Source organism: Quercus lobata, chromosome 8 (genome assembly GCF_001633185.2).
Source record: "Quercus lobata isolate SW786 chromosome 8, ValleyOak3.0 Primary Assembly, whole genome shotgun sequence".
NCBI classification, from domain to species: Eukaryota; Viridiplantae; Streptophyta; class Magnoliopsida; order Fagales; family Fagaceae; genus Quercus; species Quercus lobata.
In genome coordinates, this window is record NC_044911.1 from 57295357 (window position 1) to 57319230 (window position 23874).

A 23874-nucleotide genomic window follows, 5' to 3' on the forward strand; every position below is an offset into this window, starting at 1 on the left:
CATCATTGGTAGTTTGCGTTATGCTACTGATTGTACTAGACCTGACATTGCACATGCAGTAGGAGTGCTTAGCAGATTTATTAGCAAGCCTAGTAAAGATCATTGGCTAGCTATTGAATGAGTCATGAGATATTTAATTGGTACCCAAAGCTATGGCTTATTTTATAAAAAGTACCCTGCTATGATTGAAGCTTTTAGTGATGCCGATTGAAATACTTTGTCAGGTGATTCTCTCTCTACCACTAGTTATATTTTTACCTTAGGTAGTGGTGCTATTTGTTGGAAATCTAAAAAGCATACAATAATTGCTAATTCAACAATGAAAGCTGAATTAATAGCATTAGCTTCAACTAGTGAAGAGGCAAGTTGGCTTAGAGATTTGTTATATGAAATTTCACTTTGGAAAAAGCCAATTCCACCTATATGAATTCATTGTGATAGAATTGCTACAATTGGTAGAGTTAAAAACCATTACTACAATGATAAATCCATACCTATAAGAAGAAAGCACAGTTTCGTGCGATCTTATTTGAGTAGTGGCATCGTAACTGTGGATTATATTAAATCTAATGATAAACTAGCAGATCCATTTACCAAGACCTTGGCAAAAGATAAAGTTTGGAATACATCGAGGGGGGTGGGGACTAAAGTCCATAGAATCATGAGCCATGTATGAGGATACCCAATCCAACAATCAGAGATTCTGAGAATTGGGTTCAATGGGAAAAACAAATCATACGATGGTCGTAAGAAATGTACTTTTTTTTTAAAATTATTTATTTTGTAAATAATTTTTTAATTGTTCATCCCTATGATGTAAGTGCATTTATCCTGTAATGTGGAAAGGTTGAGTAAAAAACTCTTAATGAAATTTATAGCTCGTATAAGTGGGGTGTCAGAATTACAGAAGCATCCTTGACAAAATTTCACCTATGTGAGTGTGGGGGTGGGGCCGCTCCCTATGAGATTTGGACTTAATCTCAAATACACTCATGAAACTGGGATCAGCACACGGCCGTAAAGTGTTAGCTATAAAAGCTCATGTCAACACCTGGGTTGTTATGTGTAAGCAGTGACGCTTAATTTTCCTAAAGCAGTCCTAGTTCAAGTCGGAGACCACTACGACTCTAGAGTTGAGATCGTTATTTTACAAAGTGAAGGTTCAATGCAGAGCACACCTTCATGATGCATAGTGACCTGTCTTTGCCTAGTAATGTCTCTTTAACTAAAAAAATTTAATATTAAAATGAATGGGGGATTGTTAGAGCATTTTAATATTAAATAATTAAAATGAATAAATGTTACAACATAAATGTAAAGACGTGGGAGTGAATATGAAAGATAAAAAGTTAGTGAAAATGTTTAATCTTATATTGAAAAGGAGAGAGACTATTTTATTCTTTTTAATTGTGGTGATTAATATGCTAACATGAATTGTTTTAAATATTGGGCTAGATATGTGCGCAAGAGGAAGGTGAAGGGTGGAGGTATCAAAAATGGAAATGAGTCAATCTCTTAGGTCCTCCTACTTAACAGCCAATTTAGAATAATTATCATATCCGTTGGTGAGTAAATGACCCATATTAATACTCCATTTATTATGGAAAATGAAGAGCCATTAACCCACTTAATGGACTATCCGTTTGAGCCTTTTCATTCTTCAAAAACTCCTTATCTCCATTAATTGTGTGACTCCACCCTATCATATTAATATCCAACAATTAATCTTGTAACACCCACTACATCAAAATAATGGACCTAATTAATCAGATTAATTTGGGTAGTAATTTCATGAGACCCATTGAGCTTATAAATAGACTCATTCAGACCCAATCCAAGTTACTACAAAAAATATACACTAAAAAATAGAGAGGTTCTTAGCAAGGAAGAGTGTTATTTCTGGTGGAGTTTTGGGCTTGAACACTTTGTACAGTAGTTGTTCTAACCATACGAGACTTGTTGGGTTGTTGTATCCTGGGGGAGACAATTTAGAAACGATCTGCACCAATTACAAAGTTTAGCCAACCAAGGGCTTGAATCTCCTTAAAGAGAGTGAGTGCCGCGCCTCAGTCCAAATAGTGTTGTGTAATTTCTCTCTTTAAATTAATAATATTCATAAGTATTATTCAATTTCTTTTTGTGTTATTTCCATTATCATTGTGTTTGCACCAACACAAAGTTTCCATGAAATTAACCTTAGAAAGACCATGAATCCAACCATTCAAGTCCCACACGAAAATGGCTTAAAAATTTTATAAAAAAATAATGAAAAAAGAAAAGAAAAGAAAGCTTAACATTGTTATTTTTGAAAAAGAAAATTTGTAGACACAACTTTTGTTTTAATCCTGATGTGATTGATTATGAATGATAGAAAAGAAAAAAGAAAAAAAAAGCAAAAAATTAATGTAAAAATGATAAGTAAACCATTCACAATTTACCACGTTAGAATTGTAGCACAAAAATTGAGGTCCTAGGAGAACTCTTTTCAAAACTCTCTTGCTAGATAAGCCCACACCAACATCGATGGTGGTCCAAAATTTACCTAGGGTGGTTGTGAGAAACATGTCCATGTACTGTACATGGCACAGAAGTAGCTTTGTTCAAGCTTCAAACTGGCATTGTTGGAAGTTGAACTCTTTAAAAAACTCCATAGACTGCTTTGTGAATATGAGATGGATCCCACCACACTTGATCATTTACTCTGATCTCATTCCGAGAGCTCCAAAGTTTTCCATGCAAGTACATATATAATAGACCAGCTTCTTCTGGATTGAATGACGAAACACTAAACTAGATTGGAGAAAAATTTTATTCATACTTGAATAATGTTTTGACAAGTTTCATTTACATATTTTTGATTTGGACAAATTACATGAGCCTCATTTAAGATTTTATGAAATGACTCTCTCCTTTAAACATTTCAAAAAAAAAAAAAAAATTGTCTCCCCCCTTAAGTCGTATAAATACAACAAATAAGTCCTTATCCTTTCATACTATGACTTCATTAACAACAAAAAAAAATTATTTTGAAAAAATTATTCAAAGTATAATTGACATGACTCTCTCTTGGGGTTTGTAAATATAATTGAGTAAAAATCTTTGATTTTTTTAAAATGAAATATTTCCATTAGAAAAAAGTAACACAATAATTATAGCATGTTATTTTATTTTTTTGAGAATCCAAATGGAAATTTTATTCAAAGAAAATAAAATATCCTACAAAAACAGTTGGAGCTATATCTTCATGTAGGTCTTTGAGCCAAACTTGCAGCTAGGGGTATAATCGATTCGGTTCAGCCGGTTTTCTATGTGTTTGGCCAACCGAAACCAAAAATTTCGGTTTGTGAAATTCTTAAATAAAACCAACCGAAATAATTGGGAATCAATCGGTTTCAGTCGATTTGAAAAGGAAGCAAGAAAACTTAGAAAAGTGAAGTGTACACATTTGAGGTGTTGGAATATGCAATGTGAAACAAAGAAATTTGAGCGAAATATTGCAAAAGAAGATGCCCCAGTAAGCCAAATGGTACTCTCATGATATATATTAGAGACACAGAAAGAAAAGAAATAAAAGAGAAGAATCATACCATGAGAGACGAAGAGGCCAGCATTTGGAGTAGCTGTAGAGGCCGACGTGTGGAGGCCGGTGGTAGATGTGGATTGATGGAGGCTGGAGTGTGTGAAAGGGAGTGATGGAGGCGTGTAAGTGAAAGTGGGGTAGGTAGGGTAGGATTTTTATTTTTTATTTTTCAATTAGTTTCTGTTTAACTTAATTAATTTAAGTTAATTAGTTTAATTTTAGTTAGTTAATCTAACTTATCTAATGGGCAGTGGGCTTGAGTAATTTCGACAAGGCCAAGCCCAGACGCCAAGCCCAAGTTTGCCCAATATATTTGCAAGGCCATATAAATATAAAATATAATATAAATTATATATTTATTTCGGTTCGATTTTGGCCAGTTTGGTGTATGAATACTTGCAACTGAAATCGGAACCGAATTTTTCAGTTTCAAGAAATGGGAAACTGAAACCGAACCGCACCAAAACCAAACCAAAATTTTGAACACGGTTTGGCCAATTTCAGTCAGTTGTTTCAGTTTTTCAGTTTTTGGCACACCCCTCCCTGCAGCTCTTCACAAATCTTTTGTGTGTATTTGTTTGTACATGGTACTAACATTTTTGTTTGCCTTTCTAACTAGAGCATATACTACGGTATATGCCTTGTTGACAAAACATGCTTTGGATTCAAAACAAAGATATTTTATTTACAAAGCAGTTATTATATTTACACCTCAAGGAGAAAATAATATAAAAATTTTACCAAAAAGAAAAATAGTAGTATAAAATAAATAATGCGTTGTCGGTTTATATAGTAAACATAATAACATTGACACATTGCCCATAAATTACCCGAGAGATGATTTAGTGTGTGTTTGGGTTCGACTTAGCTGCGTTGCGTTTCTTGTTCCTGCGTTTTGGTTCTTTTTTTTTTTATTTTTTTTTTATTTTTTATGTTTTCACGCGTTTTTTGAGTTTTGTAGTTACTGTTCATTGAACAGTAACCGCAAATGTTGACTTTCTGCAGTGAACAGTGCATATGTGCACTGTTCACGGACCCACAAATTTCATTTTTTATCAATTTTTTCATTAAAAATGGGTCCCACAGTACTATTCACACATTTAAAAATTATTTTGCTACAGTGTTTTCAGTTTTCAGTTTCAGCAAAATAAGTTCTATCCAAACACACCGATGTTAGGAAGCTCTTGTGATGAGAAATTATTAGGTTCAACAGGAGGACTGTTGATGTGATTCTCCATAATCTTCAAACTAATAAAATACTGTTATTTATGCAAATATGACATCACCTAATAATTTTTTATTTTTTATTCCTTATACTGATTAGGAAGCTTACTCATACATTTGCATAGATGATATCGTCTCATTGGTTAGGAGGACCACATTAGTAATCATTCTGGTGAACCTAATAATTTATTCCTTGTGACCCATCACGCCTATAAATTTGGGAGTTATGAATTTGAGTAATAGTATACAAGAATTGGGTTTTTTTTTTTAAAAAAGAAGCATACAAGAGTCGGATTTAAATGAGCAAAGAGACAGTGATCACATGTGCAAGCCCTTTCTTTCATTCAAAATTTATAATTAAAAAAAAATTTAAAAACATGACATTATCACAAATAAATATTGTCCCGTTGGAATAGCAATTTAAATAAATATTGACGTGAAAACCAAAAACGACACAGCCGACTCGTCGTCTACAACAAAGGGAAAGCATCTTTAACTCTTCGCACAACGCTCCACGTTTCCAAACGCGATCAAATCCAACGGAGATCTCGGACCCGCTCATCCGACGTGTCATGGCTGAAACCTCCACTTCTTCCACGTCAGCAATCGCCCCTTCTCTCTCTCTCTCTCTCTCTCTCTCTCTCTCTGTCTCTTATAATATCTTTTTCGCATCTCTCAGCTTTTATAAGCTTCGCCGTTTCTCAACCAATCACTCTAGTCCAGCCGATTCTTCATCAAAAAAATTTGTTCAAACTTTTTATAATTTTTTTTTCTCTATTCAAACCCTAAAAGTTGTTTAAAGCCTCGAAGCTTTGATTTTTTTTTTTTTTCCCCCTATGTGAATCTCGGTGCTTGCTTGAAATTTCGATTTCTTTGACCGTTGTCGTTTAACCGATCTCTAATCAGAGTTACAGAGGTATAATTTCGTTTAAAGCATTTGAATTATGTTTCTATTTCTCAGTTTGAATTTCGACCGTTGGTGATTGGATCCAGCTCCAACTATATCACACTGTTTTTCTTTAATATTTTTTGGAAATGGAAAAAATTATATGATTTTTTATTTATTTTTATATATAAAACAAAACTGAGAACTTGTTTGCTAAAAAAAGAAATGAAGTTCTATAAATTAAAAAGACAAAATTAACTAATTAAAATGATTTATATAAGTTTAAACCTAAGTATAAAGTTCAATTGCTGTTTTTCCTTGGTGAAATCTGAACTATATTTTTTGAAATTTGATATCTGTGCTTAATTAGCATCTGTTTGGTGAATGGGAGAATAAAGAAAGAAAAAAAAATTCTGGGACTCCTAGATTTGATTCAGTTGAGTAAATAACATACTTCATACTTAGGTTTCTTAACATGAGCAGTTGACTTTTCCTACATTTTTGTTTTTGTTTTTGAAACCAAGTTCATTTATTTATCTGAGATATTTAAAACTATAATGGAAAAGTTTGGAGTTTTGATCATTTTATGATGCTATGAGGGGTCCTGTAGGTGCAAAAAAAATTTAGTTGAAGATAATTTCGATAAACGAAATGTTTTGATTATTGATCAGTGTTGTATGTGCAAGAAAAGTGGGAATTCAGTTGAGGTTCTCTTGCTAGTAGCTTCATTGTTTGGTGGCAACTGGCAAGAGATATTTGGTCATTTGTGTTTTCATTATTTGTTAGTGTATCTTAGTTTATGCCGAAAACTATGTCTCATATGCATGATTTTTGGTGAGGAAGATATTTATCAACACCAGAGTTAAAAAAATATGGAAGGGTATTCCTTTGTGTGTATTGTGGACAATTTGGCGAGAGAGGAATGGTCGGATTTTTTGAAGATTTTGAGCATCTTCAACGTGTTATCAAACGGATTTTTTGAGATCTTGACTGGATGGCTGCTTTGGGCAGCATCCCTTCATCGACATTTATATATATATATATATATATATTTTAGAACTTTTGAGTTTTAGATTGTAATTGTTTAGGTGAAGTTTGAAACACATCCTATTTATTCAAACTATCTTGTTTTGTGAATAAAGATATTTTTAACATGAAAATATATATACTGAAAACCATAATGTTTTGAATCGTATGTACATAATCTGCCTTTCCTGGGTCCCAAATGATAAAAAATGTTGATAATTCCAATTCTTTTACACAATGTTTTTGAATCAGGATCCATGTTTGAGAAATTATTCAAACTTGAGGACAAATTTTAGGTTTAGAGCATGTGGTTAATCTGTTTTCTATTCTTTTCACTGTAACAAAAACCAAGGAGGGTTTGAAGGTTTCATGTTATTGTCAGACTAATATTAGAGATCTTGAGTTTGTGCAGCTTTGTATTAAAACGGTGGTTTTTATTGGACTTATGCAGGATTTATTGAAGTGCGTTTGTTTGTAAAGGCTTTTATCTTGAAGACATCGGGATGTGCGAGCTCTCTTCAGGATTGGATGAGGGTTTTGCACTAACTCAATCTATTACATTTCTCATTATTAGCCTTTTTGAATCTGGTTGATGAGAATAGTTCAGATGAATAATAATGGTCCCAGGACCGAAGGGCTGATGAAAATAACACACCATCTGCAAGATGAGCACAAGGAAATAAAGAATGGGAGGATTGTAGGTGAGGGCCAAGGTCTATCAGAAGATAATGAGTCGCGGATTAATGAGGATGCAGAGGATGTTGATGATGGGCAGATGGAAGCAGTCCAAGACAAGGTGCAAACCCAGGTTGTCATGCAGAGCTCACAGCAACAGCACCAAAGGCCTCTGGTTCGCTGGGAGAGGTTTCTGCCTCTTAGGTCTCTTAAGGTTCTACTGGTGGAAAATGATGATTCAACTAGGCATGTTGTCAGCGCATTGCTTCGAAATTGTGGCTATGAAGGTAGGTTCTATATCTGTTCCCTTTATAAAATAAATAAAAAAGTTATGTTGAAGTTGAAACTTCAATATAATTTCACACTTACCCAAGAAAACCTCATGTTGTTCTTATGGTTAAGATGCTTTCTTGACCTATTGAAGTGTTTTATTATGTGTTTTTTATTATTATTATTTTTTTAATGCTAGTTCTTGAACTTGGCATTCTTAAGATTATTTGTTCTCTTTCCCTCCTTTGGGGACTGAAATGCTTTTGGTAAGATTTTATCCATTTTAAATGCAATATGCTTGGTGCATTGGTATCTGAAATTCTGAATATTGTCATTTATCTTGTGTATTGTGCATCCTATGCAAGCATGGTGTCCTTTTGGCTGTCACTTCTTAAACAAACCTAATAGTTAACCCAATCTTGGCAGTTACAGCAGCAGAAAATGGTCTACAAGCTTGGAAGATCATAGAAGATTATACCACTCATGTTGATCTAGTTTTGACTGAGGTAGTCATGCCTTGTTTATCAGGCATTGGCCTTTTAAGCAAGATAATGAGCCACAAAACTTGCAAGAATATTCCTGTGATTAGTGAGTGAATTTCTGTTATCATTTCTTTTATGTAAAAGTAACATGATATTACCCCTCTTATCTTTAACCAATTGATACTTTTAACTGCTACACCTGGGTGAGTTTTATTTGCAGTGATGTCATCTTACGATTCCATGAATATAGTCTTTAAATGTCTGTCAAAGGGTGCGGTTGACTTTTTAGCAAAGCCGATTCGAAAGAATGAGCTAAAAAATCTTTGGCAGCATGTTTGGAGGAAATGTCACAGCGTGAGTTGCCATGGTTATTTCCATTTTATCTATGAAACTATATGATGGACCAATTGTTCACTTATACTTCAGGTTGGTTCATAACTATGCATTACATTGTCCCTGAGCACCTATTTGAACCATACCATCTAAAAAGAAGGCGTTGATTTTTCTTGTAGTCATGCCATTTGACCAAGTTTGACTTTTGGAGATAATTTTATCTACCTTTTCTGTTTTCACCATTTATACACGACTTAATTGATAATCACAAAAAAGTGTAGACTCTTCCTCTTCTGTTTTCCATTTATCATTCCTCCTTTCATCAGTGTAGTGGCAGTGGCAGTGGAAGTGAAAGTGCTGTACATACACGAACTTCCACAAAGTTGAAAAGTGGTGATGAGTTAGACAACAACACCGGCAGTAATGATGAAGATGATAATAGAAGCATTGGTTTGAATCTTAGGGATGGGAGTGATGATGGAAGTGGTACTCAGGTATTACTAACAATTTTTAAGTAGGGAGTAGTAACTCTTTGTTGTTTCAATTTTTGCCTCTTCTATACATTGATAGTTGGTGTTACTGATTCTTCTATCTTATATTACATGCACAACCTATCTGTATACCTTCTTATTTATTAGAAAAATTTTAATTTTCATCAAGATGCTAATTTACTTGCATTTATAATTACCTATGGAAGATTTTTTTCTCTTTATAGTTTGTCTTACCATATCTGATGGTAAAGTTCTAGCCTCAAGGACGTTTCTTTGAAGTTGCATTTAAGTTGGTTATAGTAACAACAACTTGTCTCTTTAATGTTGGCATGAATAATTTAAAATCATCAGAGAAGTACATAAGCTTGAAATCCAACTGAACTGATAACTATAGACAATAGATTTTATTAAAAGCACCAAGAAAACAAACTTATTCTCTTTATAGTTTGTCTAACCATATCTGATAGTAAAGTTCTAGCCTCAAGGATGTTTCTTTGAAGTTGCATTTAAGTTGGTTATAGTAACAGCGACTTGTCTCTTTAATGTTGGCATGAATAATTTAAAAATCATTAGAGAAGTACATAAGCTTGAAGTATTATGCCTCATATCTATGTAATAATTCCATGCACATAGAAGAAATGCATAGTGTACAGAGTACCATAAAGAAGAGAGAGAGAAGGGGGAAGGGGGAGGGGGGGGGGGGTGGTGTGCTTACGCTAGCATCAGTAATTAGCATTAAGTGGGGGTACCCTGTACATGATAGTGTGTTAGCAGAATACCTTGCGCTGTTTGGAGAGTAACATTGTTTGAGAGGGAAACAAGGGAGGGCAATGATGGTGGTTTGTGGCAGGCCTCCACATTAGTAAGCTTCTTTTAGTGCACATGGTGAAGCAGTCAAGGGACGTGGATAGAAGTCCCCCATACATAATGAAGATGCATGTCTAGCTTGGTCAGCCCTTTCTCCAGTTATTAGGCTAAGACCCTGACTCCATCTCAAAGAAACCTTATTCGGTTGTTCCACATAGTAATCTTAGTACTACTATTGGGGAGCTTGAGACCATTGTCTTTCCAATGCCATGGAGAATGGGGAAGTTGTCAAGCTACCAACATCACAGAAATGCTTTCTTCATTATTACCAAATATAACATCCAACAAGGATCAAGTCATTGGCTAACAGTTCAATTGTTGGGTCAATGGTTATCACAGAAATGCTTTCTTCATTATTACCAAATATAACATCCAACAAGGATCAAGTCATTGGCTAACAGTTCAATTGTTGGGTCAATGGTTGTCTGGCTGGTTTTCAATAATAAATAATCTCCAATTCATGTGTTTGTCAATTGGACCCCAGGTCTGGTCTGCTTCTTTTTTTAATAATTATGATTTCTAGGCATTGTGGCAGTCTGTGTAGCAAAACATGGTTTTTCAACACTTGGCAGTTGGCACGTGATAGATCAATGGTTGCCATAATGAGATTTTTCAAAAACAACACCAGTATTCTGTCATCCAATGATAGCCAATACCAAACTAATGATTTAGCAGCCATGCATTAGTCTGTATTATGACACCTCATTTGAAGCACCATAATACCTGATCATTATGATACTTGCAAACAAAGAGACTCCTTTGCTTTTACCATCCTGATTTTGTAGTTCGCTTTCCAAATATGGTCTCCCTTAGAAACCTTTATTATCTTGACCATGGTGCAACTTCTGGCCTACTCAAATTTACCTTTGCTTTCTGTTTATAAGGAATTCATTATCAGTCTTTTAAGGGAGCAATAAAAAAATAAGTCATGGACTTAGGTTGGACCCAAATATATCCTAGTTTCAACCTCTTCTACTCAAATACTAAGGGAAGCAAAAGAATGCATCTTCCAATATTCCTTATGTATGCTTTCCTTATACCAGTTAGTTACGCTTGACAAGTAATCAAGGAGGGAGCACTATATTAAGTTTTTATCATATTTGGCATATCTCTTTCATAAAATAATCCATACCCTATACATTTTTGCCATTTTTCAAGTATTATATTCATGGGTTCGAGCACACTACTGTTATTATTTTGCTAATAAGCACAATACTATTATGTACTCCTTCACTGTAAATAATAATAATAATAATAATAATTCTTTGATAAGTATTAATTTCATTTTTTTAAAAAGGCACAGTAAGGGGCGCAACTTGACTACAATGGATGTGGACAGTATACTAGAGAAACACCTAAAAACAAAAGTAATATCTAAAATAAAAAGACCAAAGAAGTCCAGCAAATTTAAAAAGGAGATATAATGATTTTATCGAATATACATGTAAAATATTGGAATCCAAAAAATTCTTTCTATATGAGCACAAAATATCACCATTGGTCTGACTAGGACAAGCAGATGTCCAACTAGAGTATGGATTGAAATGGTAAACGAGACATAATGACTTGATTTGAGGTCAAGGAACCCATAACTGAGCAGAATTGCCAAAAAAGGAGATTTGTTTAGCCAGGCATGATTAGTTGGGGTGATGTATTATTGAGTGTGAGCATATGATATATTCTTGTTTGTGTATGTAAACATAAAATACTTAATAGCTGTGATAGAAGGCCTTATAATCCCAAAACAAAGCCAAATTTGAAATTTCTATATGCACCTTGCAGAGCTCTTGGACAAAAAGGGCAGTAGAAGTTGACAGCCCCCAACCAATGTCACCATGGGAACAGTTAGCCGATGCTCCTGATAGCACTTGTGCCCGGGTTATTCATTCAAGGCCAGAGGCATTTGGCAACAACTGGGTGCCTGTGGAGCATGAAGAGCATGATGATGAGTTTGGTATGCATGGCTCTGCTTCTAACAATAATATATTGACATCTAACTCTGCTATATCTTTACTTATTTTCCTACTTTGTACTGCTTCATTTCAACAATGTTGTCATGGGCAAAGACTTGAAGATCGGAGAACCAAGAATTCCAAATTTGCAGCTGGAAGACCCAAGTGCCAAGGGGTTGGCTAACTTAGCTGGCACTAATGAAGACAAAATTTCTGAAATAGATTCAAGGAAAGATGATGAGAATCTGCTGAAAGGACAAGTGGAGCTCCACAGTGAGAAACTAAATGGCGAATTGGAGGACAAAGCCTCTGATCTAATGGGTCTAACCACTAAAAGGACTGATCCTGAGATGGAAAGTGTGGTCTTTAACGTCCCAAATGGTACCTCCAAGGTATCCAACATGAAAGATAAGGCCATCTTTGACATTAAGGAAACACCTTCCCTTGAGCTTTGTTTAAAGAGGCTGAAAGATGTTGGAGATACTGGCAACAGTGCTCCTGACCGAAATGTTTTGAGACATTCAGACCTTTCAGCCTTCTCAAGGTATATATACTCAAGATTACATCCATCTTCTGACCTGACATCCTCCAAATTTGACAGGCATAACAATTTTCTTACTTGCAGGTACACCTCTGCAACTACTAATCACGCTCCAACGGGGAATGTTGGTAGCTGTCCTCTTGGTAAGAGCTCAGAGGCAGCTAAAACTGAATCAAAGCAAAATTTTCAATCTAGCTCAAATAATACACAACCCAATCAATGTTCCAATGGCAGTAGTAACAACAATGACATGGGCTCCACTACTAATAATGTTTCCACCAAGCAACTGCCATTTGATGACAAGTCACTACCCAAATCTGCGGTCAAATGTCTCCATCCCTCCTCTGCCTTCCAACCAGTGCAAAATAGCCATATTCCTCACCCTCAGTCAAGAATACAAGATAAGAAAGATGCTGCAATGACTAACATGATTTTGGCACAAACAAGGGGTCTCAACCAGCAGGTCCAAGTGCAGCACCACCATCATCATTACCACCATCACCACCACCATGTGCACAGCATGGCCCAGCAGGAGCTGGATAACCACGATGATCTGTCTATGAAAAACAATGCAGATGCAGCTCCTCAATGTGGATCATCAAATTTGTTAAGTGTGTCCCTTGAAGGAAATGCTGGCAGTCCCAGTTTGAATGGAAGTGCCTCAGGAAGCAACCACGGGAGCAATGGGCAGAATGGAAGCACTGCCACTTTAAATGCTTCAGGAACAAATATGGAAAGTGATAATGGGATCACTGGAGAAGGGGAAGCAAGTGGTATAATCGGATTTACAAGCAGAAGTGGAATTGATCCAGACCGTGTTGCACTAAGAGAGGCTGCTTTAAACAAATTCCGCCAGAAGAGGAAAGAGAGATGCTTTGAGAAAAAGGTAACTGAAAGTGTGTTAAAACATTTGAGTAACATGGCCACTAGAGATTCATTAAATCGTCCCTTAATATATAAATTTACTTTTAATGGAAAGTTTCCCATCATGAAGTATGCCTTCAAATCTTCGATAGTTTTCAATCTTGATGTTAGACACCCTGAAATCATTAAATCACCGTTTCTATTCAAGACAAATGCTAAATCAATTTGAGCTGTATTTCACCTTTTCAACATACTTTTTGGCATTCATTTAGTATGATCACAGTCTACATTTCTTTTCTTGGGTAATTGGTATGACCGTATGACCATAGTAAGATAAGTTGTTTCAATACTGAAAAGATTTGATTACTTGTTCCTGCATTCCCATTATGTAATCCTTACTCCTTTGATTTTGGAAGAGAAATGAAAGAACCATCTTCTTTATGTCTTCTTCTTTAGGTCCGATACCAGAGCAGGAAGAAACTGGCAGAACAGAGACCACGTGTTCGGGGGCAATTTGTTCGACAGGTGGTGCACGAAAACAAAAGCAAGCATACACATTGCTAACCCGATTTGTCCCTGATAGTACGTATAGAATCTTGTACATGTAATAGGCACTAGCTGTGTTCAGGAGAGGAAGCATTCAGATTTCATCTTGCTGGATGTGGGCATGTGGTGGAAAGTTACCAATGTGGTGATCAAAGATCAAATGGATTGTGTGTGGGGACTCGACAGAAACACCCAAGACCTTAGACTCTGTTTTATTGTTATGCACTAGTGTGCTAGTATTAGTAGTAGTACTACTACTACTCAAAAGGTGGTAAACCCTTGAAAGGGTAGACCTCCTCTAAAGAAACTCTTCAACTCGGTTTGCTATTGTATTTTAAGACTTTTTTACATGAGTGGATGCTTGAAGAAACTCTTATTTTTATGTAAACCTTCTTCGCTCTTATTTTGAAGCATTTCTGTTCTGATGTTCTTTGATTAAGTGGCGTTATATGGATGTGCAGCCAACCAAATGAAATCATCATTTGGGCAGCAGGGAAAAAGGCCAAGGGTCACCAGAAGCTTTGGTCATTCCTCATCACACAAGCAGGTTAGCTGTGAGTTTGAGATAAGCACAAATAAAATGTTTTGAGTTCCCAAAGAGGCATTAACCAACAGTTTTATGCAATCATAATTCACAAACTGTAATGATATCTGAACTGATAATTTCACAAACGGGCAGCAGTTTCAACTACTTATGCCATGGAAGGAGCTTCCACTTGCAGGCAGACCTGCATATGTGCCATGAGGATGAAATTTAATTTTTCTGTATCATGGCCGCCAAATCCCTTGGGTCAAGTGGTTCGTCCGGCTCTCCCCCCATGGGGAGGCTCAGATAAATCTGAGTTCTGTTGTCTCCTTAAAATTTTGTATAGAAAAAAGAAATTCAGATTCTGGATCATGATTCATGATTCATGATTGAGCATGCTCAAGAAAACATTTACTCAATTAGCCTAGAAACAAAAACAAGCACATAATATTCACAGGGGATTGTAGCTCAATTATATTCAATATTCATAGATTAATCAGATTACCAGAGAGAGAAAATGAGAAGCTAACCTCTGTGAGGCTCCAGCATCTGGGCTTCAGGCAGCTCCAGGAAGCACAATACAGGAAAACAAGGGGAAATTTTTATAAAAAAAGAAAAAAGAAAAAAAAGAGGGTCCTTTTTCTGAGAAACAAATACTAACACACACAGAAGGAAAGGGAGTGTGACTATTGCATTGATTGCACAGCAGGTCTATTTTAATGGGAATAAAAAATTGACATATTATAGTATATATGAGTAGGGAAAATGAAAAGAGCTGCACTTGATGACATGGCATGAAGCAATTGGCTTGGATACCATGAAAGTTGGATGGCTTTTTATACCAGTTAGGACTTTTTTTTTTTTGGGTAAAAACCAGTTATGACTTATTATTCGTGGTTCAGAAACAAAGGAAGCTGAGCGTACAGTATCCAAGATTAGATTAGGTCCCATTCCATGCATTATCCGAACCAACAAAACAGTCCACGTGGCAGAAGTCAACACGAGCACAAAACGTTCGCTATTTCAAGGCAGACGGTGTTTCACGTGTCATTATCAACTTGAAAAGTGCTCTTCTTTTTCTTCTCATAATCATCAAATGGTATGGTTATGGTACATATTATGATATTATACCAAAAAAAAATTTTGATTGCAAAATACGCTTCCGGATAATTTGCCAAAATCATTAAGGCAAGAGACTTTATTCAACTTGATTAGGCATTGAAAACCCAGTGAATGTATAAATTAATTGCCAAAGTGCAAATATAAAATAAAGACAATCTCTTTTTTTTTTTTTTTTTTTGACAATCTCTTGTGGGAGCATGATCACTAATTATTCTTTACTTTGAGAACAAAAATATATATCCTCTCAAGTAATAATAGGTTATTGTCATTAAGTTTATGATAAAATATATTATTCATATAAAAACAAAAATTGAATTCTTTCATACCACACATTTCATAGTCATGTATTTATTAATATATTTCATAGTTTTTCTCTTTACTTTTTTTTTTTTTTTTTTTTTTTTTGAGGCAGCTTTTCTTTACTCTTTCACATTACAGATTCACTCTACACCCACCATTCTTCTCATTTTGCAAATGCCTTTCCTTTTACTAAACCTTCTCTCCTTCCTCCTCTCACTTTTTCTCTAAAACATTTTTGTGCATCTAAAGAAGACCTTCAGCCAAACTATATCAGAGGTTTCACCGAGAATCAGTTCTGAAACCCAGTTCTATCACTTTGGGGTTGTCACTCACCTTCTTCATTATGTGGGCTCCACCACCTTATGCACAAATTTGAGTTTAAGACATGAGATATGCACACCCAAAATATGGAACCAAACAAATATTTGGAGTGAAGGAAAAAGTAGAGATAGAGATATGAGTTATGGAAATTGAGTTTAAGTTATAATAAGATATGAGATATGGGAACTGAGTTATGAGTGATGCTCAAACCAAACACCCCTAACTTTTACCTTTTATCTCAAGTGCTTAAAGCAAAAGGTTTTCAACAAAAAAACTAAATTAGTTATTTCCAAATGGACACTTTTTTGTTGTGCTCGTTTATGAAGGTAGTAGGTCATATAACTAACTAGTTAGGCAGTCACTCACATATGGTGTGATTTCAACTTTGTCAGATGACCAAATCCCTCGCCCACCCCAAAGGCAAGTGAATGCTGTTAAAACTCAACATTATAATAAGTAGTTGGGTCCATTTGCTACTGTCCTTGTAAAAGCTTATCGTGAGTCCTTGTATTTGAATTTGATTGGAAACTTGGGATTGATTCAATTCTTATACAAATACAAATACATGGTCTGCATATGAACTTGAATGCAATACACTCCGCAGGGTCTTTAAAAGAGGAGAATTTATCTCTTGTAACTGACATACCAAGTCATCCCCATTAGTTATAACAAACAGACGAGTGGATAACAGGTTATGTTTCTAGTTTCCCTAAACTCATTTCTCCATCTTATCTTGACTTTCCCAATTAGATGGTGTCTCATCAAGTTTTGCTTCCAGGATAAAAATATTCAACACCGTTCTCCTTGACCCTGAAGTGAAAATTACATATCTTGTTTCTTGAGCTCCCCTGCTCATCCCTTATTTCCTTGTTTAAAACTGTCAACTGCAACAAAGAAACATAACAACTGATCAATTTGAGGCAAATATAAAATGGACATACAAACGTAACGAGCGATTAGGTACAAACATGAAACAAGTTATAATTCAGGTATGACTTGCTATTTTACACCATCCCATATGTTGAAGATCAAATAGTCTTAAAGGATCTACACATATATTAGCGGGTGCTCTTCCTGAATGTAATTCAGTCGAAGACAACATAACTGCTGAAGTTATAGGTAAAAGTAGGCAGTTAACCAGCCACTTCTTAGAAGTAGGCTGCTGTTAATTTTTATAAAAATATAATATATTATAGGTTAAAATAAAAGACTAAAGAAGAAAAACCAGCAGTAACATTGTGTGAGACATTATTTAAAAAAAAATGAGTGTAAAACAAAGTCTATGCAACATCTGGGGAAAAAAACATAGCCCATGCATATTTTCCTTACAACTAGATATAGAATGTAATTTAATACACAGTAAAATTATGTAATGTGGTAAACAACCAGAATCTAAAAATGAGTCCATGAGTACAAAAAAATAATATGATCAAGAATAAGGTGAATGTCAACGAAGACAGGGACCAATATAAAGTTCTCTTTTTTCCTGTGCTAGTACTGTCTCCGGGCTATGGGACATCAAATGACCGACTATGACCAAGGCTGAGAAACACCAACATATATTAACATTATTTGAACTTTGAAGCTCTCTCATACTAACGTTATTTAAGGTCTCACCTATTTAAGTCAATTGCACCATCTAGACTCACAAAACAGAACACCCTGAGAAACAACCAGGACAAATAAGAACAGAACACTTATATGGGGACACAAGAAGTTTCTATTTATACATTTTGGCTGTTCCATTACCAAATTCAGTAAAGCATTAGATTAATAAACACACATGGACGCGCGCGCACACACATAACATAAAAGAACATTTAGATAGAAATAACACAACTCTACCTGTCCATGCACATCTGTGGCCAAACCAGTGGCCAATGGTTCTGCCTTTATTAGAATGTCTGCAAGGTACTCCATCTGTAAAATAAGTGCAGGTCTCTCTATGCTTGAATATATATCCTCGTGGTTAAGGACAACTAAAGAACAACCCTGATACAAGAATACAACAAAAACACTATAAGAAGGCACAAGACTCAATAAAAAAACCAGAAGACAGAACAAAATTAGAAGGAAAAAAAAAAGAGTTGACAGTAGCCTAATGGTCTTACAAATGCCAATGTTAATGTGTGGCAGTAACGCAGAAAGTCTAAGACATAATTTGTAGCGCCATTAGCAGCCACCTCCATAAGAGAGAAATCATCTATAACAATGGTAATACACTTCTTGTTTTCTTGAAATGAGGTACTGACCACTTTTTCAATTTTCCCATACAAAGCAACAAGCCCATCTTTATTTCCTTCATCTCCATCTATTCATCAATTAACCAAAGAAAATTTCACGTCATGGTTCAATCCTATCAAGTATCATTTATCTGTCTTTTATCATCCTCCGAAAGATCTTTTTCTATCATGATTTGTTAAAGCAATAAACTCAATTTTTGCATAAAGCACAAAGGTGAAATAACTGGACCATGTGTGTATAGCAGACATATTCTTGAGTACACAAAGTTTTTATACACACATTGACATTTTTATTTTTGATAAGTAACACATTGACAAATTTTCTTGAGCACACAAAGTTCTATGTGCACATTCATTAAGTGATTAAAAAGAAAAATAATAAAATAAAGTTTCTTGACCACACCCAACAAATGGTAAGACCAAAAAGAACAAGAATGCTTGATGAACAGATCTTGAGCTGACATTTAGATTCCAACTTTTAAAAGACCTGTATTTATTCTTCCCTTATTAAAGAGGTTGCATTTATAGGTTCCGTCAGAAAAAATGCAAAAAAAATTGTAGCTTAGAAATAGCAAGAATCAACTACACCTAATTTCTCACCTGGAAACTCTGACATGAGCAAGTCAAGGAAAAAGAATCTGTTATTCTCTCTTTGGGCAGTTAAGTTGCAACCCTGTCATAACAATATACCTCAAAAAACAAAATATATAAATTGTATTTAATTTTCATATAACATATATTAAACTGCTTTGAAAATACTAATAAAATTAACCACTGAGCTAAATCTAAATGAAAGATGTGAGGAGTAGAATGAGGAATGACTTCACAAGTGCAATTTGATATATTAAAAGAAAGAAAAATTATCCGGGTACATTCTGCATGCTCGTTTTTAAAAGCTAAAACCGTCTTAGGGACATTTGATTAATCACTTCTAAAATTTGATTGCAGCAGCAGCTAGCTCAACATAATTTTAAACAGAAATATTCCCATAACTATAGTAGAAGTGAAACACAACATTGTGACCAAACAGTCTATTAATAACTAAAATTCATTGGCACATGTATTCTTTTCTGCCATTCTATTAAATGACACTTCTACTTATGTTATTTTAAGTCTTCCTCTATGTTTTTTCATTCCCTCACTTGACATTTAAAAAAAAAAAAAAAAAAACAAAATTATTAGAAATTCCAAAGAATTGTAATCCTTCTAAATTCCTTGCCTTTTGGCTTAATTTATATAAACTATTCTATTTAAAACACACACACACACACACACACACACAAAACACTCTTTTTCAGAGAATGTAACAAATAGTAAAAGGAACAAAATTTCTCAAACAAAATCACACAATTCCAAGAATGGTTCTAAACCCACGAAAGCAAATGAACATATAAACCAGCTAATTCACCAAAATCAAAGAATTGTGGTTAAATAATTGAACTTGAGTGATGCAATTTGCAAAGGAGATAATTGAGAGAGAGAGAGAGAGAGAGTGTGTGTACGAGTTTTCTGAGGACGCGGTCGTAGTGAGAGAAGGGCTGAGAGAAAGCGAGGAAGACAACGACGTCGTTAGAGGAGTGAGGGGAGAGAGCACGCTTGAGGAGGTGGTGGAGAACAAAAGCGCCGCTAGTCTCGACTCGGTCCTCCACGAGAACAACTCGGCTGCTTAGCGGCCAAGGCTTTGTCTTTTCTTCGTCCACAAGCCCTAGGGCTTCGTCTAGTAAGTTCGGAGCTCGCTGATCCATTCTCTGATTTTTTTTTTTTTTGCTTCTCCGTGTGTCACTGCGTTTTTGTTAGCTTAGGAGAGGATGACGGCGTTGTTAGAGAATGTTAACCAACACCTTTTTTTTAGGAGTATTTTTTAATGATAGTTAACCAATACAATTATGGTTAATTTTGTATATTTGTCCTTAAACCTATACTGTGTTTGTTTTGGGAGAATGGAATGGAAATAAAATGAAAGGAATTTTTTATTTTTAACAAAAATTTTAAATGATGGGTAGTTCATCGAACAAGACCCGGATTTAACTAAATTGTCTGACTCGAGATGAACCGAATTGAAAATCGACTAATACAAATTATAAAATAGTCAATTAGTTGATAACTGGTCCCCAACTCTAAAAAAGTAAAAACCAATTAGATTGGTTTTGAGTGGTGATTCTACTCTTATGCAATTCAAAATCAACCAATCCAATTGAAACTACCTTCAATGCCACCATTCTCTTCCTTTGAAGTTGTCATTATCCTCATTCAATGTTGCCATATGGTGAGATCTCTATCAAATTCGAAAAGATTGCGGCCAAATCTAAGGACATAACAATCCGATTCGACAGATAGAATGGATTGTAGGTGAGCACTCGTTCCATTCATTTCTCCAAAATATAAAATATTCCTTTCACATGACTCGTTAAATAAATCATGTGACTAAATATACATGTGAATTTTTTTATCAATTACCATGTAGTGGGTTTGAGGATTTTTCATATAAACCAGTTTGGAAGTAAACTTTTCATAATTTGAACATATCCCAAAATGGTGATAAACAACTCTTCTCTTTTTAATCTTGATAATGAAATAAAATGTAATCCATTCATTTTAAAATGAAATGGATGAGCTTTTAAGAACATTATGGTAGACTACCCTACGAAGTAAGAATTCTAATGATTTTAATCCTGGAAAAAAAAAAAATCGCAGAATAGTTTAATGTAGGAAAACTCAGCTAATGATTGATGCAAACTATTATTTTTGCCAAAAGTCTTATAATTTAACTGGTACATCCTAGTATTTATTATCCCTGAAGTTCAAATCTCCCTTTCTATTGTAACTATTGAATTATTTGTAATTAAAAAAAAAAAAAAAACATTATTATTTTCAGTAGTTAGGCTGAGTAATGGCATTATAATGTCTGGTCCGAGATTTTTTTGAATATGTTCTTAATGGTGATGAAATGGAAAATAATTACTTCAAAATAAAAATTAAATAAAAAAAGCAGATAATATTTCAGAGATCATTTGAAGGGCAGGAGCATTAGAGGGATCTATAGCCGGTATTGTGCTGAATTTTTCAGAGGACTCAAGGAGTAGCCAATTTAGAGCATGTTTTAAAGTCGATTTTAAAATGCTATCTCTTAAAAATGAAAATATAATTACAAAAACCATCCATGTGCCAAGACCAAGAGCCTTTAAACGGGATTATTTTATGTTTTATTTTGTGACACTTACTTTCATTGTAGTTTTGTCATTTTCATTAAATTTGACATAATTTAATGATTGGCAAGTGCCAACATCACCTATTGGGAAACAATTTTTTTGGGGGGGGCAGAGAATTTGTTCAACTCCATAACTTTATCCTCCAATCTATATTTGGGTTTGTGTCAGGTCACAAGGTGTAAATTACTAAATTTTAAGGTGGAATGATCTCTGTCTTTAGTATTTTCCCGATCTGTGTTGTAAAATAAAATTACTGAAGGATACTCCCAATTTGTGCAGAACTAGTAAAGAGGTTTCCTTTCTCCTCCACAAAGTGCTTATAGTAGTTTCTCAACAACAACAAAAGTGCTTATAGTATAATGATGCAGAACAAACCTTGGAGCATGTGTGTTTACACTGCCCTCGGGTGTCGCGGGTTTGGCTAATTGCACTTTGGCTAATGAACTTTTCTAGATTGTCTAATATTGACATCGTATAGTGGATTAATATAATCATTGATCCAAAGTCAAGACCTTGCAAGGAAAATCCTTCAATCCTTCTATAGCAGTAATGGCTAGAGATAATGTGGGGGAACTTTTAAGGAACAAAGGGTTTTCCCCTTATTGGTGAAATGTAAATTTGTAATGATATTGGAAGACATTCTTTCCTCTATACTTTCTTTTTTATGACTTTTTGTTGTTTTCTTTTGTGGAGATAGGGCAATGTCTAGATCCATCTTCGGGCCCAATGGGCTGCTTTTTAGAATTAGTATGGGCCAATCTCCATCTCTTGTCCCCCACTTTGGTGTCCCAAAGTACAAAGAGATGGTTATAGGGTTATGTAGGTTGATCATTTGTACCCATCTTTCTTTCCATTATATCCTATCTATTTATTTATTATTATTTTTAAAAGTAAAAGGCCATTGATCCAATTTATTGAAACTGGTTGCTACATTACAACTTACAAGCTTGCATAGGGCAATCACACACTTGTCAAAAACTAAAAACATGTTCCAATAGTTTTTTATTTTAGGTAAAATACAAAAAACACCCTAAGGTTTGGCCTAATATTAGCTAGATTCAAGATTTTTCAAAATTAACCAATTTGGTCTCGGTGAGAAGGAAGAGAAAATGAGTAACTGTTTAGAAATTAAGTTGAGTTTAGGGACCAAATTAGTTAGTTTTAAAAAGTTTTGGACCTAACTGGTATTAGCTAAAATATCGAAAATGTTAACTTGTATTTTATTTTATTTTTTTAATTCAATTCTGTTTTTTTAAAATAATAATAATAATAATAATAATAATGCCCCAATAATTAGTAGGGACTGGGTAGTAGGGAGAACCAAACCTAGGAAACCATAAAACTGCCCCCAAAATCTACAAAATAGAGTCGCCTCCACTTCCACACATACATTTGTCTTTAGGCGACCAAGGTGGATTTATAAATGCTACAGAAACAGAACCAACACAAAATACCTATTATAAAAATCAGTCAATCAATACGACAGTCAAGATATTTTGAAACTTACACATTCTTATTAGCCACCCTTTTGTTTTTTTGGTAAACTCTCAGCTAAGCTTCAATCCCATCAATCCGTGGGCTCACTCACTTTTTATCTTGGTGATCAATGAACATGAATGCGATCAAATGGTTATTCCAATGTGCCAAAATGGTCGTCGGTACAGGGTCCACCTATATGGCTAAAGCCCACATACAATTATTTAAAAAATAAAAAATAAAATAGTTGGATGATCGATGTGACTTTCTTATCTAAAAATCTTATTAGAGCAGCACTCTAACAGCTATTGAACAAAAACTTGACTTTCTTATCTAAAAATATTATTATATTAGCACTTTAACCGCTATCGAACTAAAACTTCTGTCATGTATGCAATACAGAGGAGAACCAACGAGTTGCTACGACATAAGTTGTGCTCGTGTTCGCCCAAATGCCTTACCACTAAACCACCGACCCAATTGATATGGCCACATACATTTGTACACTATTCTTTCATTAGTAGGTCATTCTTTTGTCTGGCCTACACATACCCAAAGATCCTCTCTCCAAAGCATCCGCAGCCGAATTATTGTAAAGCTCACATACAATAATTTTTTTTTAGAAAAAAGAAAAAGTTGGACGGTGCGACTTTTTTATCTAAAAAGATCATTATAATAGCCCTCTAACCGTTATCGAACTAAAACTTCTATCATGTATGCAATACAAAAGAGCACCAATGAGTTGCTGCGACATAAGTTGTGCTCGTGTTCGCCCAAATGCCTTACCACTAAACCCCCGACCCAGTTGATATGGCCACATACATTTGTAGACTATTCTTTCATTGGTAGGCCATTCTTTTGTTTGGCCTACACATATCCAAAGATTCTTAGGCACACACTAATTTGAAACATGGACTATGATGATATAGATTATGATGAA

At 34.8% G+C, this 23874-nt stretch overlaps 2 protein-coding genes across 4 annotated transcripts; one reads left to right on the top strand and one right to left on the bottom strand.

Annotated features, from left to right (window-relative positions):
* The first annotated feature begins 5483 nt into the window (after positions 1-5483).
* On the top strand, positions 5484-14160 carry LOC115954664 (two-component response regulator-like PRR37). 3 transcript variants are annotated; one of them, XM_031072585.1, is made up of 10 exons: positions 5484-5720; positions 7168-7250; positions 7324-7678; positions 8088-8249; positions 8364-8497; positions 8803-8970; positions 11617-11788; positions 11901-12330; positions 12412-13213; positions 13648-14160. In XM_031072585.1, exons 2-10 carry the CDS (start codon positions 7245-7247, stop codon positions 13753-13755), a joined length of 2337 nt encoding a protein of 778 aa, XP_030928445.1. In that variant the 5' UTR covers positions 5484-5720; positions 7168-7244; the 3' UTR covers positions 13756-14160. The 3 variants fall into 3 exon arrangements, with proteins under 3 accessions (XP_030928445.1, XP_030928447.1, XP_030928444.1); XM_031072587.1 differs by having other exon boundaries at positions 5485-5720; positions 7344-7678; positions 13648-14147; XM_031072584.1 differs by having other exon boundaries at positions 5485-5720; positions 7168-7678; positions 13648-14147.
* Positions 14161-16488: 2328 nt separating this feature from the next.
* LOC115958523 (elongator complex protein 6) lies at positions 16489-20082 on the bottom strand. Its single transcript, XM_031076934.1, has 5 exons — positions 19752-20082; positions 18850-18922; positions 18118-18317; positions 17852-17998; positions 16489-16890 (listed from the first exon to the last, which is right to left on the bottom strand). The coding sequence occupies exons 1-5, from the start codon at positions 19992-19994 to the stop codon at positions 16768-16770; spliced, it is 786 nt and encodes a 261-aa protein (XP_030932794.1). The 5' UTR covers positions 19995-20082; the 3' UTR covers positions 16489-16767.
* Between the last annotated feature and the right edge of the window lie 3792 nt (positions 20083-23874).